This window comes from Saprolegnia diclina (genome assembly GCF_000281045.1).
Source record: "Saprolegnia diclina VS20 unplaced genomic scaffold supercont1.6, whole genome shotgun sequence".
NCBI classification, from domain to species: Eukaryota; Oomycota; class Saprolegniomycetes; order Saprolegniales; family Saprolegniaceae; genus Saprolegnia; species Saprolegnia diclina.
In genome coordinates this window covers 327,070-343,003 of record NW_008246073.1, presented here as the reverse complement: position 1 = coordinate 343,003, position 15,934 = coordinate 327,070, and the positions used below count along the sequence as shown (strand labels likewise).

Sequence of the window (15,934 nt, the reverse complement as noted above, 5' to 3'; positions counted from 1 at the left end):
GTGCAGGAGCTCCAGACAGCGCTTGAAGAGCCGATCAAGGCGACGACGACCCACCGACGCAAGATCAACCGCGGCTTGCCGCTGCTACTCGACGCGGATCGACAAGGAGGATCTGACGGGGCAACTGCTGCTCCGGGACCTTATGCCTCGGGCTAAGCGTGGGTTGCGGCCGATCGCTGCGTGTGAGGACGCCCTCGTCGCGACGGTCGGCGATTTCGACCGCCACCGCGCCATCGTCCAAGTCGCGTCAACCGCGGTCGACTTTTTGCGCGAAAAGCTCATGTTTCGCGCAACAACGGCGCCGAGAAACCCTCTACTACGAGCACTTGACCAAGCTCGACCCGTGTGCGACGTTGTACGGCCTCGTCATGGCGCTCCTCACTGTCGACGCGGGCAGCGCACGTGTGGACGCTCCGCCCCTCGATCGAGCAGTTCAATGCGACTCGGCAACAGCAACGAATGAAGCTTGTGGATGCCCAAGCGCGAGTACCTGGCATGTTGTGGCGTTTTCGCATTGATTAATCGACAAATAGTTCTACTCTAGCCTACGCGTGGACGTCTCGTGTTTGGTTCTTCTCTTCTCAGACAAATTTCATGGGATCGTACTAGCTCGGGTCGACCACCAACAGAACCCTAGCCCCACCACCCTGCGAAATCGGGGTTGAAACAGGAAAAGTCGACAAGAAATGCACTTGAGAATTCACACAACGTAGTGGCATCCACTTACTCGTCGTCGGACGAGTCGGAGCCAAAGAGGTCGCTGGCGTTGGCGGTTGTCGTTGGCGCCGGCTTGTCGCCAGCAGCGTCGTCGTCCGAGTCGGAGCCAAAGAGATCGTCTTCGTCGTCGACAGACGCCTTCTTCTGTCGCTTTTCTACGAGCTTCTTCATCTTGGAGTTGCGGTTCTGCATGTCGGCGATCGAGAGGCTCGGGCCCGCGGCGTCGTCGTCGCTGTTGTCGCTGTTGTCGCTGTGATCGCTCTTGTCGCCGTCCGTCTTCTTACGCTTTTTGCTGCCCTTCTTGGGTGCGGCGGCCTTCTGCTTCTCCTCCGTCTCGCGCGTCTTCCACGTCGCATTGGCCGCGCGGAGACGCTCCTCGTTCTGGCGCAAGACCGCCATCTTGCGCTCTTCGGCAGCGCTCAAGCGCGCACGCTCGGCCGCTTCCTTCTCGAGACGCTCCTCTTCGTCGCGGAGCATGAGGCGGCGGCGCTGCTCGGCCTCGGCCTTGCGCTTCTCTTCCCGCTGGCGCTCAAACTCGAGATGGTACGACGCTTTGTCGAGCGTCTCGGCGCAAAACCGCGCGTGGTCCTTGACCTTCTCCAAGTCGTACACCGGCGCCTTCTTCGTGTCGTTTGCGAGCATTTGGAAAATGCGCATGGCCCGCTGGAGGTCGGCGATCGCGCGCTGAACGTCGGCAAGCGTCCGGTGGCTTTGCAGCGCGGCCTTGGTGTTGCTGGCGTCGCCGTCGCCGAGTGCAAAGACGGCAAACTCTTCTTGGGCAAGACCAAGGTTGTACCACAAACGCGTGTCACCTGGCATCAGGTGCAGCCCCTTTGTCAAGGCCGCAATGCACTCGAGGTGGCGCTTGGCCTCGTAGTAGGCTTTTGCCAAGTACAAGAGCACCTGAATGTCCTGGCCATTGTAGTGCTTGGTCAGACACACTTGGTAGAGCTGGATCGCTTCGTCGTAGCGCTCTTCGGCCATGTAAATGTGCGCGAGGTTGATCCACGCGTCCGGCATGTCGGGGCACGCCTGGCGCACCTCGGCAAAGATCATCTTGGCCTTGTCCAAATGGCCCTTCTCGGCCACCATGATGCCAATGCCGTTGGCCGCGTGCACGTTGAACGGGTGGCTCTGCAGCGTGCGCTTGTAGTACGTCTCGGACAGCGCCATGTTCTTCATGTACCGGCCGCGCTCGCCGATGTTGCTCATAAAGATGTTGCCCATCGCAAGGAACGAGTACGGATCGTTCTTGAGGTTTGCGCCGTTCTCGAGCTTGATGCCAAGCACGGCTTCGTACTTTTTTTGCGCCAAGTTCCACTCACGCCGCGCGTAGTGCATGTTGCCTTGGAGCAGCGCCGCGTTCGCACACGTCGGGTCCCGCGCCAGCGTCTCTTCGAGGAGCTGGACAGCTTCGTCGAACCGGCCTTGGTCGCGCTTGAGCAGTGCGAGACGCAATGCCGCGTCGTGGTAGCCCGGGAACGTCGCGACAATGTCGTTGTACAGCGCACTGCTCACGGCCAAGTCGCCGACGCGCTCGTAGACCAGCGCCATGTTGTAGAGCACCGTGACATTGTCTTCTTGGACTGTCGGCAGCGGCGCGGTCGCGTCGATGCCCAGGGCCCGGCGGTAGCAAGCGAGGGAGGCTGCAAAGTCGCCCACGCGCATGTGGAGCGACCCGAGATTCACAAACAGCTCCACGGGCACACGCTCGTTGGAGGTCTCAAGGACCTTCTCAGCCGCCAAAAACGACGAAATGGCCGCGAGCTGGTCGGTGCGCTCGTCCGAGACGTGGAGGATGTCGGCAACGCCGATGAGCGCGTTGACGTTGCCCGGGTCAATGTCGGCGACGCGGCGGTAGTGCGCAATCGCGTCCGTCTTGCGACTCGTCTGGCTGTACACGTGGGCGAGGAAGAGGAGCACGTCCGTGTTGTCCGGGTACGCCTTGAGCGTCTTCTCGAGATACGCGGTCGCCTTGTCGAGTTGGTTTTGCTGGTAGTACATTTGGGCGAGGCCCAGCCACGGCGACGCCAACGTTGGCATGAGCTGGCTCGCTTTAAAGTAGTACCCATATGCGTCGGCGTACTTGCCTTCGGCGTGCCGGCCGCGGCCCATGAGGTAGCAGCTCTCGGCGCGGAGCTCCTTGGTCAGCGTGTTGTGGTACGCATTGGCCGCAAGCGCAAACATCTGGTCGTACATCTTGCGGCTGACGCTGATGCCGCTGCGCGTGCGCCCGCTGTACGGCACGTCGATCTCGAGCGAGTTCTTCGCCGTGTCAATCGACACAACGTAGCAAAAGAACTTGCTGCCGAGGCTGATGAGATGGCCGGGCGCCAAGTCGGTCGAGAGGTCGTGCGACGTGACAACGGTCGACGACCCGCGCTCGACCGCCGCAGTCCCTGGCAGTGGCGACCACTGCAGAAAGTAGTGGTTGGCCAAGTGGTTCAGGACGGACGGGTGCGTCTTGTCGAGCGCATGGGCGTGGTGCACCATGGTCATAAAGCGTGAGCCTACAAGAGACGAGGAGGATGAGCCATTTGCGAGAGACAAGGCGGGACACCTTCGTTTTGCATGTTGCGCGCGCGCTCGGCCGGGCTGAGCGTCGCGAGCTGCCAGATCGCGTTGGCCATCATTGCGTCGACGTAGCTATCGTCGAGCTTGGCCGCGTACTTCATGACCGCGCGCGCCTTGTCGACGCAGCCCATCTGATAGCAGCAGTACGCAAACGCCATGCGCATGCGCGCGGCTTGGGGCGACTGCGGATGCAGCGCGATTGCGTCGTAGTAGAGCTTCTTGGCTTCAGTAAACTTGCGCTTGCGCACTTGGAGGAGCGCGGTCGCAAGGATCGCCGAGAGGTTTTCGGGTTGCACCTGGAGGACGGTCCGAAGGAAGCGCTCGGCGCGCTCGTCTTCGCCTTTGGCCATAAACATGAGCGCTTTGCCCGTCAAAGTCGTAATGCACTGCGGATCGATGCGGTCGGCCTTCTGGAAGAGCGCGGCCGCCTTCTGCGACGGCACCTCGCGCTTGCGGTCGTCGTCCTCCTTCCACATCGTGTTGATGTGGTGGCACGCCCATGCGTTGAGGATCTTGAGGCGGCTCATGCGCGCGGCCTCGTCGTGGTAGATCTCGTCCGCGTCCGACATGGTCGCCTGGTCAAAGATCTGCTCAAACTGGGCGACCTTGCCCTGGAGGTAGTACTCGACGGCAAAGTTGAGCCAGACCTCCAGCGGCGCGATCTCGGCGCGGAGGATCTCCATGATGTCGTTGGCGTCTTCGGGCAGCTCGTCCGAGAACATCTCGACGAGCTCATCGCTCTTGTGGACCGGGATGAGCAGCGACTTGCGGGCGGCCATGCTGCTGCTTGCTGTTGCTCACAGCCAACTCCGACCAAACAATGGTTCTCTCAAACTTGATAGTACCTCCCACAATGAATATACGAGCCACCGTCCAAACAGTGTTCTATACACTGTTTTAAATTCTGTTTCAGACACTGTCTGTGTGACGGCATGAGTCGAAACATACAAGAGCACACCAGGCACAAGTACAAGTAGCAGTGACGACGGGGGTTGCAAACAGCATATAGCATGCGTCGTGTTCAGCGTAGCGCAGCTCTTGGCGCCGACTGCCCAGCTTCTTGCACAAGTATGCACGCAGTTTCATGAACTCGACCTTTATGTGGGTACCGCCAGAGACTGTCGCGTTTTCCTGTTGGCAACAATCGCCACGGCTAGAGACTTGAGCGCCGAAACGTAGTCCAGACATCGACAACTACTCGTGCGGAAGCCGGACCCTACCCACACCAGCATTTCGCCCGTTTCAGTGCCGAGGACAAGGCATCCACGGAACAAACCCGCGCACTGTGGCATGCTGAGTGAAGTGTAACGCCATGGTGCTGTGCAATGTGCAGCTGGGCGAAGGCTCTGTGCACTGCAACTAGCATTTGCTGCATCGGTTGTCGTGATGGGTAGTGCACTTCTTTGGCTATGGTCGGTGCGGAATGCTTTTTAAGTAATGGGGAATATTGACAACGGAAGAATCGCTTCTCTATCCCGATCATTTGAAAAACACGAATTTTTCGCGTTCAGATTCCAGAGATTTCGAAACGTGTACCTGTATCCAACAACTTACTTTCCATGGAGAAGGCTCCGCAACCTTCCCTGTTCCTCCATCCTGCGCGAGTCAACATGATCGACGTGCAAGCTTTGCACGCTCGCAGAAGTAGCTCGTGGCGACAGAATAGCAACACTCGCCTCACACACGGCTTGCACCGAGTCATCTAAAGTGCATTCCTCGTGCGGAACCTCCTCGTGACCTTGGCGTCTCGCCGCCAAGAACGGCCATCGCTCGCCAGTCGGAGTCGTGCTGCGCTCCGTGTTCGGCTTCCCTCGCTACGTTGGTACCGAAAGCGACAAGCCGGACAGCGCACCCACTCTTTGAGTCGAGGGATCACTGGCTTGGTGAGGAGTTATGGCTTTGCCACCTCGTCAGAACGGAGTGAGCCACAATGGGTTGAACCCAGCTAGAACCAAGGTCTACATGAACAAGAATTCCCCACGCGTCGTGCTTGCCACAACACCAGCTGCACCATCAGCTAGCTTTTCCTCGTCCGCAGTGTACATATATTCTACTACAGTACGACCATGCCGGTGTAAACAAGCCTGCTTCCGGTGGGTCACTCGAGTGAGTCCTTAGATGACTCTACATTTAGCGTAGCGACGTTCCTCGATCATTTTACTTGCAGCGTGAATATCCTCGGATTGTACAAACACATTTTGATGAATACCCTCCTTTTGCACGCGCGAATCTCTGAATTTGCATTTGCGCAAGGAATCAGAGGGGTTGTTGGTAGCAGTTACTCCTATATCCGGAAATCCGGATACCATAGAAAGGCAAACACGACCGGTGGTGCAGCAGTTGCATTTTTGCCCATGTTGGACGACCGGATCCTGGCGGCGCCGACGGCAACGCTCGAGACGAGCGACGTGCTCCTCTACGTCGCTTGCCTCGTCGTCTTTGTCATTGTGCTGGACGCGCTCCTGCACTCGCTCGAGCACGCGTTCAAGCGCCATCGCAAGTACGCCGAGATGCTGCACAAGACGACCCAAGGTACGCTGCTATCGACTCTACAGGCCTTCATGGGCCACGCGTAGAACTCATGATTGTCGGCCTCATCTACCTCATGGTCAAGTTCTGCCTCTACATTGGGCTCGTGGCCAAAGGCGGCGTTGCCTACCAGGCCATGGACGCGGCCGACATCCTCGTCTTCTTCCTCGCGATCGCGCTCGTGCTCCAAGCCGTCATCGTGTTTCTGCGCCTACGTCGGTCCAACAAGAAAATGGACAAGATCTCGATCATTTCGGCGCGGGATCTCGTCGCGGAAGCCGAGGCCAAGCAGAATGCGTACGCGTTGCATTGGAACAAGCTCATGCGCACGGTCGTCTCGAACCGGTACGAGGAGCGCATGCACATGAAGATCCTCGGGCACTTTTTCCTCCAAACGTACGAGCTCCCCAAGATTTTCTCCTTTCCCAAGTACATTCGCGAAGTCCAAGACAGCCAAATTGCGCATTTGATTGAGATTGACGTGACAATCTGGCTCGTCCTCTTTGGCATTTACGCTGCGTTTTTCGCGTGCACGGGCGAGCTCGTGACGCACAGCGCGTACCAAGCGTCAAAAGAAGCGCGCCTTTCGGTCTTTGCGTGCTTCGGCCTCTCGCTGTCGCTCGTGATGCTGTTGCTGCTCATCTACCTGCGCTACCTCGTGCAGCTGCTCATGGCCCACGCGTTTGCGACCAATATGCAGTCGTCCATTACGGTGGACGAGTCGCTCGACATGCGCGAGTTTGTCAACCTCAAGCGCGCGATGGAGCCCGTCATTCGCGAGGTCGACACGACCATGCACAACTTGGTCGTCGTTCTCATGTCTCCCGTAGGAAGAGCGCGAGCGCACACAGGACATGGACCGAGCGCTCGCTCAAATGCAGCGCGTCGAAGAAGAATTAACAAGTCCCGAGATGCTCCACGCACAGCACCACGGTGCGGCGTGGCTGGCGCACGACCTTTTGCTGCAGCTCTTGCGGTCCGCAATGCGTCGACTGCGGGGTCTCAAACCCCAAATCAAGAAGAACACGCTCTCGGTCAAGCTCACAGCGAGTGGCGGCGGCACGTTTACGCTGCCGTACTTTTCGCACAAGCTCGTGCATTTCCTCATGCAGCTCTTCCTCATCATCAACGGCTTCTACTGCGCGCTGCTCCTCAACTGCATCATGTACATGGGCGGCGCGTCCATCGGCAGTGCGTTCCGCGTCGTCGGGCTCGCGCTCCCGCTCCTCTTCAACGCGATCGTGCTCGCGCCCAAGATTGTACGGCAGTTTGCGCTCGTCTCGGGCACGTGGCGGGTGGAGCCCAAGAAGCTCGCGAGCGTCATCGAGCACGTGATCGAAGTCAACACCCTCACAGGTCAAATGGTCCACCAGATCGTCAACCACTTGCACCGGACGGGCCAGCATATTCGGGACGTCGAGAACGCGCTTGCGCGCGCAGACGCCATTGACGACGACGCGGGCGACGGCTTTATCCACACCGAAGTGCTCCGTGACACGCTCAAGCAGTTTGGCTTTGCGTTTTCGCGCCATAAATTCCACACGTTTGTGCGGCTCCGCTTTGCGACCAAGGGCAAGACGATCCGGTACCAAGATCTCATGACATTGCTGCCCAAAGACGTCACCAACAGCCAGCAAAACCACGGCCCACAGAACGAGAACACGGACAACAAAGGTATGGACGGGCTTCAAGTCGCCGAGGTTTAAGGTGGAATGCAAGCTGCAGATTGTATGCTTGGTGAGAGTTTGCGAGGGGACGTTTGTCTGATAGAGTGCGGCACCGTGTCCCTAGCGAGAGGTAGCATGCTCGCGCCAGACTCGAATGGGCGGAGCGACCCTTAAGTTGTGGTGTCGACGTTCGAGCCACTTACGTTAGAGAACGAGCTACAGAGTAAGCACGCGACGACGTAGATCACGATCACCACGAAGTCGCTCCATTGAAAGCAATGTCGCTGGCGTCGTAATAGTTGACATGGTCACGCAGGAGCGCATGCTGCGTCGACCGTAAATGACCACACACGTTGGTTTGGTTCGAGCAACTTTTCGACACCTTTGGGCTACGTCGTCGCGCACTTGCTCTGTGGCCCGTTCTCTCACATAAGTAGCTCGCACGTCGACACCCCAACTTGAGGGTCGCTCCGCCCATTCGAGTCTAACGCGAGCATACAGTGGTCAGCCTTGCGCTCACATTAGTACAAGTACGTGCCTTTGCCGCAGAAACGCTTCGTCCGTGGCTGGCCTCCCACCCATCGCTCTGTCGTCGTTCTCGAAACGTGCGCGTAGCTCCTTGCTCGTCCCGAATCCAAATGGCCGCTGACCGCATACATGCCGTATCCTCTGGGAAAATGCAGCCCTTTTCTGGGTAAATGCAAGAGTACATAAATACGATATTATATGCCCGTTCTACAGGCATGATATTTATGTACTCTTGGTTAATGCGAGCTCGACTGACTCGACGGCCGTAAAAGCCACCAACAATCCACTCATCCGATACTAGCATGTATGCCATCGACAGTCTGTATCCAACGCGACATCGGCTTGTGTTTGCATCTCATCGGCAGTCATCGTTGGTACCACGCAGTCGATGGTTCAACACCACGACGATCTTGACAGCAAATGACCGACATGGGCTATCTATCTATCTATCTATCTATCTATCTATCTATCTATCTATCTATCTATCTATCTATCTATCTATCTATCTATCTATCTATCTATATATCTATATATCTATCTATCTATCTATCTATCTATCTATCTATCTATCTATCTATCTATCTATCTATCTATCTATCTATCTATCTGTCTATCGAATTTGTATACTGATGTTACGTCATTCGTAAAGAATCCACTTATTCATTCGCTCGCTGGACTGAAGCAGCGCGGAAGCTCGTCATTTGTAGTCGCCCGGAGGCCCTTGTGGCCGTGACCGCCCACCACGATACTATCATGAAGTTCTTCCAGACGTCGCGATCGGGAGTAAAACGGCGCAGTTTGACAGACGGCCACGTCATCGACCAACTAGGGGCTCCAGGCGCCGAGTGGCGTAGAAAGCGTATGTGAGGTCGTGCGCCGCTAAAGAACTGTCCTCAAGGGCACATCCACCGCCAACTGCACCTGTCGAGTCTTAAGCTGCTCTCCCATGCACTCATCAAACCAAGACTTGCACGGCGCTTCTCGCCATGCTGAGCACGCAAGCGATGACCTGAAGACTCGAAAGAAGCCGCACAAGGCGCGTGCAGATGCATTGAGGTTCGTGATTACGACAGTGTCGCGAACGGGTCGTTGGCGGCGTGGCCAGGCGCGGCCTTTGGCGGCGGAACGTTGGTCATGTTGGGCATGAAGGTATGCGCCGTGGGCTGCCGCTGAACGCCCATGGGTCCGTTGGTGTTGGTGTACATGCCACCGTATGGTTGCGCCGCCACAATGTGCTGTCCCGGGTACGCGCCAGGCGGATTTCCATAGCCCATGGACGCCGGAGGGTACATGGGTGCTTGGGTATACGTCGGCGGCGCTTGCATAGGTGGCGGCATCACGGGCTGCGGCGCCTCCTTGGGCTTGGCCAACCGCGCCTGCTCGAGTGTCTGCATGCTCACGGTCGTCTTGAGTTTTGGTTTCTCGACCAAGTCGAGGCTCACAATGTTGGCGCCCCACAGCGGGTCACTCGGCGTCACCTACACCACGAGTCCAAATTGGGTCCGTAATATTCAGACGGCTGTACCGGCGGCGCGTCGCTCATCGGCGGTTGCACCGGTGTCGGTGGCGGTGGTGGCGGCGGCGTGTACGAAAAGTCTAAGCCTTGCAGCATAGACGCAATTTGCTCTACGGTATTCATCAGTGGATATCCCCGAGCCAGGGGCGTTTGAAGTTACCAGAGCTGCCCGTGCGCTGCTGTTGCTGCTGCTGGTTAAAGCCCGCGTTCGCCACCGCGAACGGATCGTTCTTGGTCATGTCGACACCGAATCCATCGGGCGTGGCTTTGGCCGGTGGTGCGTCAAACGGGCGAAATTCCGAGGTGCGTGGCGCCGGCTCGCGAAGGTCCTTGGCGCTGCTTTGCTTGGAGTATTCGAACGACGGTGTCTTGGCCACTAGTACAAGACGCTGAGTGCCGTCTTCACGGTCAAGGTCCTGTACGGGTTTGGCGGGGGCGAGGGCTGCCGCAGGCTTCGCAGATGGGCGCAAGTCCCTTCTCGTTGACGAGCGTGCACGTCGTGCACTCCCATGCGTTGCCCGACCCTGTGCGCGAGAGGTCGCTGGCACTCGACTCGCGGCTCTTGGGGCGCGGCTGCAATGGCTTGGCGGTCGTCGACCCGCGCTTGACGTCCTTGTCGTTCTTGGTCTTGAGCTGCTCGGGCAGGCGGCGAAAGGACACGCCGTCGACAATCAAGTCTACGCTCCGTAGCGTGATGCCTGAGGCGACAATAGAGAGCTGCCTACCATAGCTGTCGTTGAGCTCGACGGACGGCTTGATGATGCAGTGCAAGACGTGGTTGCCGAGGTTGAAGACATAGTCCCAGTCGCCGAGGCTAAACTGCAGCCGCGATAAGACCACTGGCATGGGCGACGATGCGGCGTACCGTGCTCGTCTGGTACATGACGATGCCATCGATGCGGAGGTTCTTCTTCCCGGACGCGATCGAGTGCGTGAGCGAGATCTCGTACTCCTTGCCTTCTTCCATCTTGATGCGCCACGTAATGCGCTTCTTGGAGGCTTCGACCATCTTGCCGACGTTGGCGATCTCGTAGTAGAGACCCGCGGCCTTGGCGTTCTCGGCCTTGCAGTCCCAGCCCGTGCCACCGCGCGTCGGTCGATGGTGCATGTTGATCTTGTGGGCGAAATCTCAATTCTAAAAAAATGACCCATTTTTTGGCCGTGGGTTTCGTCGGTTTTGCGTTTCACAAACTCGTTTCCGATTTCGCACACTATTTCAATGCGCGTCTTGCATGAACTTGCCGAGACAGAGGTCAAGGCGCTGCTTTGCCCGAGGAGAAGCTCCGACGCGTCCTCGCGTGCTCATTCGGCACGACAAAGCTAGAGCTCCCTTCCTCGTCGTTGAGCGCCGCTCTTGTTGCGTTACCAAGGCCATAAATTTATGCAAAGTTTATGTTATTCGTTGTCGAGGCTAGTAGATACCACAGACAACGTGTCGGTTCTACGCCAGGACAATGCAGGAAATGTATTAGCAGGGTCGCTTGTGGGTTCGCCCAAGGCGACGGCGAGCGGAAAGGCCAACACGGCTTGATTTTTAATGCTCCCAAATAGTGTGAGAATTATCGACTCGCCTCCAGCTTCAGCAGTTGACCTCATTCACGTACGCAACGCGAGCAACGCCGAGCTCTCGGTGTATAGGAAAGAGGTGACGGACAACAAGGCAGTGCACCAAGAGGCTTAGAACGGTGACAGGTTCGCAGCGCTGACTTTGGAATGCAATAATTAGTGTTAGACAATGACATTGCATCCGGATATCGGTGGCCGGTTTCGATCGAAAGATCGCGACCGAGACGTCGTCGGATCCGCAGACCGAGATCCGACGACGCATGCACAACTCAAAGCGCCCCCGCGTAGAGATGACTGCGTCCTTTCGCTGCCTCGTCGACGCCAACCTTGTCGCGGCCATGACGTCCTTCCAGTGCGGCCTCTACGACGACCTCCGCCCACGCTTTGCCAAGTGGCGTGCCAGCTCTGCGCCGCCGCGTGATCTCTCGTTCCGCGATCTCTGCGTGCGCGATGGTAGTGACCGCCGCGTCGTGCTGCACGAGGCCATTGCGCGCGGCGAGCTCGACATCGTCAAGCGCCTCGAGGCCTGCCAGCTCGACCTTTTCTCGCCCTCGGCGATGGACTGCGCCGCCCGGCACGGTCAGCGCGCGATCGTTGCCTACCTCCACACAGCGGGCTACGCCTGCACATCCGACGCCATGGACCAAGCAGCGACGCATGGACACTTACCCGTCGTGGCCTACTTGGACACGCATCGCCACGAAGGTTGCAGTCTCCAGGCCATGGTTGGCGCCGCCGAGAACGGCCATCTTTTCGTCATCGAGTACCTGCACAAGCACCGTGACGAAGGCTGCAGCGTACGCGCCATGGACTACGCGGCCCGGAACGGCCACATAGATGTCGTGCGCTTCTTACACACGCACCGCAACGAGGGCTGCAGTGCGATCGCGCTCGACTTTGCGGCCGCCCACGGGCACTTGGCGATCGTCGAATTTCTACACAATGAGCGCACCGAAGGCTGCAGCACGTACGCCATGGACGGCGCCGCGCGCAACGGCCACTTGGCCGTCGTCCAGTTCCTCCACACATATCGTCACGAAGGCTGTTCACGCAAGGCGGCGGTGCAAGCGTCGCGCATGGGCCACAGCGCGATCGCAACCTTTCTCAAAGCCAACTACTCGGTCGACGCGCTGCCGTCGGCGCCGCGCAAGCTGCGCGGGAAGATGCCCAAGCGCCCACTCGTCCGCCTGCTCCCGCCTGCCGTGTCCCGGCGCTTGTGAGCACCACCGCCACCATGTACCATAGCCGACGACTCTTCAATATATATGGTCGGTTTCAAGAATCGAGGACAAGCACTAGGTCTCCAGCCAGCTCCAGCTTGGAGGTTGGAGATCGTCACCCGCTCGATCGTACCGGTACGGTGTACCAGGATGATGGGGACCGGTGGGCGGTGGCGGCCCGCGACCACAGATTGCATTCGTTTTTGCAGGTTTTGGGGATCGGAATTCGCCTAGATCAAGTGGGTACGCTCGTGGTGTGCACCTCTTTAGACTCGGCGCGCCTTCTTCGTCCGGCCCAGTCGCCAGCGCAGAACCAGGTATGACGACAACACATACGCCAGCGTCAACGCGCTTTGCGACTGTGTGGTGCACGGAGTGTGTGCTTGGACGAATTGCTTGGCGTGCGTAGCGACATGTCAAACCTGGGCATCTGGACGAACCGACCGCAGAGTGATAGCTACAGTACATCGCTGCTGCTAGCCCTCCATAGGTGCAGCCTGCAGCCGCATCCACGCAGCGCCTGCTGCGCTCGCCCTTGGCGTAGAGTTGTAGACAGTACTTGATCTTTCGCGGCCGATGGCCGTCCGTCGTCGGCGCCTGTCCGCCTGTCGGGCAGTTCAAGTCTCTCAAACTTGATATTTGGAGAATTCGGTGCTGATGCGTGTCGCAGATGTCCGGATAGCAGGCGTATCCGGCCCTATCACGCAAGATCGGCGTTGAAGGCGTGGCCAGGCAGAGTACGAAAGTTGTTTTGCGCATGAGCCGAGAGAGCACTCCGCTGCTGGGCACGCCGGCGCCGCCGAACAACGGCAACAAGCGCTTCACGTACGCCAAGGTAGCCGTCGGCGCCGCCCTCGCCGTTTCGGCTGTTGCCATGTTTGCGTGGTCGGGCCCGTCCACTGCCACAGTCGTGCAGGCCAACCAGACGTCGGCGCTGGCAACGACACTGACACCGGCAACGGCACCAACAACGACGCCGGCGCCAACGCCGCGCTCCGATCCGAACGCACCGCTCGCCGACTGGGCCGGCGAAGAGATGGAGCCCCCGTTCACCAAGATGACCAACCTCATCACGCCCAAGCTCCATGCGCCGACGTGGAAGGGCGCGATTCCGTCCAACGCGTGGTGGACCAACTTTCTCATCGCGGATGGCCACGGCGAACACCTCGGCGAGGGCCAAGTCACGCTCACGCCCTATACGGTCATCGGCCTCAACCGCGGCCTCCAAGTGTCGTACGGCGACGACCGCCGCGTCGGCGACAATGCGATTATCCAAGAGTACTTTGCGGACGATGTCGTCTTTGGCAGCAACCCGGCGCCGACGACGCGCCAGGTCGTGCGCTTTGACTCGCTCCACGCGCGCCTCGAGTTCAAGCGCGCGGGCCACCACGGCACGTTTACAGCGCTCCTCTCGCGCGGGTCGCCGTACCTCTCGGTCGACTACAAGGGCATGGTGCCGTCGCTTTCGTTTGGTGGGGCGGTCGGCGCCATCACGCAGGTCAACGGCGTTGCTGTCAATGACAAGACGGTCTTGACGCTCACAAAGTCGCACTTTCACTTTCATACGCGCATCGAGCGCAACCTCGTGCAGGAGTGGCTCGTCTTCTTCCCGTCGAACGTGACGCTGCGCGTCGATGCCCACACCGCGACGGTGCAAGCCGCGTCGTTTTACGGCATCGTGCGCGCGGCGCTTGTGCCCCAAGGCGAGAAGAAGGCCGAGTTCAAGGCCCTTCTGCACCGGAGCGCCAACGTCGTGCCTGTCGCCGCGTCCATTCGCGTTGGGTCGGCCAAGAACACGGGCGCGGTCGAGTTTGCGTGGAAGACGAAGCAGATGACGCCGAACGCGTCGACGATCGAGAACGAGGACCTGCTCATGCTCGCCTTTCCGCACCACGTGGATGCGTTCGGTGACGCGACGGGTGTCAACGTCTCGTCTGTCATGAACACGCGGCCGGACATCACGGCTACGTCCTCGGACTTCAAGGTGCTCGGGCGCTACGGCCATCGCACGATCAAGGGCAACCTCACGGCGGTAGTTGGGTCGGCGTGGACGCTGCTCGAGCCGCTCACAACGACCGGCTTCTTCTCGCAGCGCCCGATCGACCCGAAGCGCGTGCATGACATCTCGGCCGCGCTCGACAAGGACGCGTCGTACCGCCCGAGCGCGTCGGACCCGTATTTCTTTGGGAAGGAACTTGCGCGCCAAGCCCGGCTCGTCTTGATCGCCGACCAAGTGCACAACTGGGCCGTGCGCGACTCGCTCTTGGCCAAGATCGAGGGCTGGCTCACGCGCTGGCTCACGCTTCAGAACAGCGACTTCTTCGTGTACGATACGGTCTGGGGCGGCGTGTGCTCGTCGGTGGGCATCCAGGGGATGTTCTACATGACGGACTTTGGCAACGGCTGGTACAACGACCATGTACGTACTTCTCTATTCTCCTGGTCCAAAAGCGATGTCAATGTTGATACTTAGCACTTTCATTATGGCTATTTGCTCTACTCGGCGGCGGTGCTCGGTCGCTACAAGCCTGCGTTCGTCATGGCCCACAAGGCGGCTCTGCACACGATTGTCCGTGACATTGCCAACTTCAACATCCAAGAGTACGTCGTCTTGATCGAATGCTCTAAAGCGCGTCTCATGCCACGTTATCTAGTCCGTACTTCCCGCTCGCACGGCACGTGTCGTGGTTTGACGGCCACTCGTTTGCGAGCGGCGTGTACGTCTTGGACGGCGGCAAGTCCCAAGAGAGCGTCTCGGAGGCCATCAACGCCTACTACGGCGTGTACCTTCTCGGCCAAGTGCTCGCGATGCCGGACCTCGAGCAGTTTGGTCGCGTCTTGCTCGCGATGGAGATGCGCGCGGCGCAGACGTACTGGCAGACGACCCCCGAGATCTACGGCGAGCTGTACGCGAAGAACCAAATGACTGGCCAAGTCGGGCAGACCAAGGTGTCGTACGCGACGTGGTTTGGCCCGGTCATCGAGCACATGCACTTGATCAACTTTATGCCGTTCACGCCCATCACCGAAGAGTTTTTCACGCCCGAGTACGTTCAGAAGGAGTACAAGGTGCTCTATGACGGCGCGGTCTCCCGCAAGGAGAGCCCGATGGAAGAGATCTGGCGCGGGTATGCCTTCTTGGACCATGCGATCATTGACCCTGTCGCCGCGTGGGACGAAGTGCAGACGCTCAAGAGTTATGACGACGGCAACTCGCGCTCCAACTCACTCTACTGGGTCGCGACGCGCCCCACCAAGTAGTGAGATGAGAGCTCTCAACTTGTTTCTTCTAGATCAATAACGTCGTGTACTCACTGCGGTTTGAAGCGGTGTCTTGGCTCGGTCGAGCACCAGCGGCGGCAGCATTGTGGTGCTTGGTGCATGGCGGGTGTCAATGTTGCGTGCGATTATCCGATCTTGAGGCCATGGACGCTTGGTGTATACGGTTTGAGCACCGCGGGATGAAGTGGCATCGTGCATGGCAGCAGCGACTTCACACAGCTGGATATAGCGGCAGCCAAGGGCATGTAGCCAGGTATGGCCTTGATGCACCGCGCTGAAATGGCCAAGGCGTGGCCGCGCCAATGTTGCGTGCGATTATCCGATCTTGTGGTGCG

The 15,934-nt window shown here is 58.8% G+C and overlaps 5 protein-coding genes across 5 annotated transcripts; 3 read left to right on the top strand and 2 right to left on the bottom strand.

The window, feature by feature from the left end:
• Positions 1-530: 530 nt before the first annotated feature.
• On the bottom strand, positions 531-4,110 carry SDRG_02629 (hypothetical protein). The gene is made up of 2 exons (XM_008608226.1): positions 3,278-4,110; positions 531-3,227 (listed from the first exon to the last, which is right to left on the bottom strand). The coding sequence occupies exons 1-2, from the start codon at positions 4,068-4,070 to the stop codon at positions 724-726; spliced, it is 3,297 nt and encodes a 1,098-aa protein (XP_008606448.1). The 5' UTR covers positions 4,071-4,110; the 3' UTR covers positions 531-723.
• A 1,507-nt stretch (positions 4,111-5,617) lies between these two features.
• Positions 5,618-7,568, top strand: SDRG_02628 (hypothetical protein). The gene is made up of 3 exons (XM_008608225.1): positions 5,618-5,823; positions 5,868-6,601; positions 6,651-7,568. The coding sequence occupies exons 1-3, from the start codon at positions 5,646-5,648 to the stop codon at positions 7,524-7,526; spliced, it is 1,788 nt and encodes a 595-aa protein (XP_008606447.1). The 5' UTR covers positions 5,618-5,645; the 3' UTR covers positions 7,527-7,568.
• A 1,511-nt stretch (positions 7,569-9,079) lies between these two features.
• Positions 9,080-10,639, bottom strand: SDRG_02627 (hypothetical protein; the record flags this gene model as incomplete). Its single annotated transcript, XM_008608224.1, has 6 exons — positions 9,080-9,493; positions 9,541-9,641; positions 9,692-9,907; positions 9,954-10,208; positions 10,257-10,350; positions 10,397-10,639. 6 exons carry the CDS (start codon positions 10,637-10,639, stop codon positions 9,080-9,082), a joined length of 1,323 nt encoding a protein of 440 aa, XP_008606446.1.
• Positions 10,640-11,296: 657 nt separating this feature from the next.
• Positions 11,297-12,383, top strand: SDRG_02626 (hypothetical protein). The gene has a single exon (XM_008608223.1). The coding sequence runs from the start codon at positions 11,358-11,360 to the stop codon at positions 12,315-12,317; it is 960 nt and encodes a 319-aa protein (XP_008606445.1). The 5' UTR covers positions 11,297-11,357; the 3' UTR covers positions 12,318-12,383.
• Positions 12,384-13,028: 645 nt separating this feature from the next.
• On the top strand, positions 13,029-15,705 carry SDRG_02625 (hypothetical protein). The gene is made up of 3 exons (XM_008608222.1): positions 13,029-14,736; positions 14,791-14,918; positions 14,972-15,705. Exons 1-3 carry the CDS (start codon positions 13,075-13,077, stop codon positions 15,576-15,578), a joined length of 2,397 nt encoding a protein of 798 aa, XP_008606444.1. The 5' UTR covers positions 13,029-13,074; the 3' UTR covers positions 15,579-15,705.
• Positions 15,706-15,934: the final 229 nt, after the last annotated feature.

Bases quoted from the DNA above. Each gene is read 5' to 3' on its own strand.
- SDRG_02628 (XM_008608225.1), top strand. From the start codon at position 5,646: ATGTTGGACGACCGGATCCTGGCGGCGCCGACGGCAACGCTCGAGACG. The intron at 5,824-5,867 runs GTACGCTGCTAT...GGCCACGCGTAG, and splicing joins GCTGCACAAGACGACCCAAG to AACTCATGATTGTCGGCCTC. The intron at 6,602-6,650 runs GTCGACACGACC...TGTCTCCCGTAG, and splicing joins TGGAGCCCGTCATTCGCGAG to GAAGAGCGCGAGCGCACACA.
- SDRG_02626 (XM_008608223.1), top strand. From the start codon at position 11,358: ATGCACAACTCAAAGCGCCCCCGCGTAGAGATGACTGCGTCCTTTCGC.
- SDRG_02625 (XM_008608222.1), top strand. From the start codon at position 13,075: ATGAGCCGAGAGAGCACTCCGCTGCTGGGCACGCCGGCGCCGCCGAAC. The intron at 14,737-14,790 runs GTACGTACTTCT...GTTGATACTTAG, and splicing joins ACGGCTGGTACAACGACCAT to CACTTTCATTATGGCTATTT. The intron at 14,919-14,971 runs GTACGTCGTCTT...CACGTTATCTAG, and splicing joins GCCAACTTCAACATCCAAGA to TCCGTACTTCCCGCTCGCAC.
- SDRG_02629 (XM_008608226.1), bottom strand. From the start codon at position 4,070: ATGGCCGCCCGCAAGTCGCTGCTCATCCCGGTCCACAAGAGCGATGAG. The intron at 3,228-3,277 runs GTGTCCCGCCTT...CGTCTCTTGTAG, and splicing joins GCGCAACATGCAAAACGAAG to GCTCACGCTTTATGACCATG.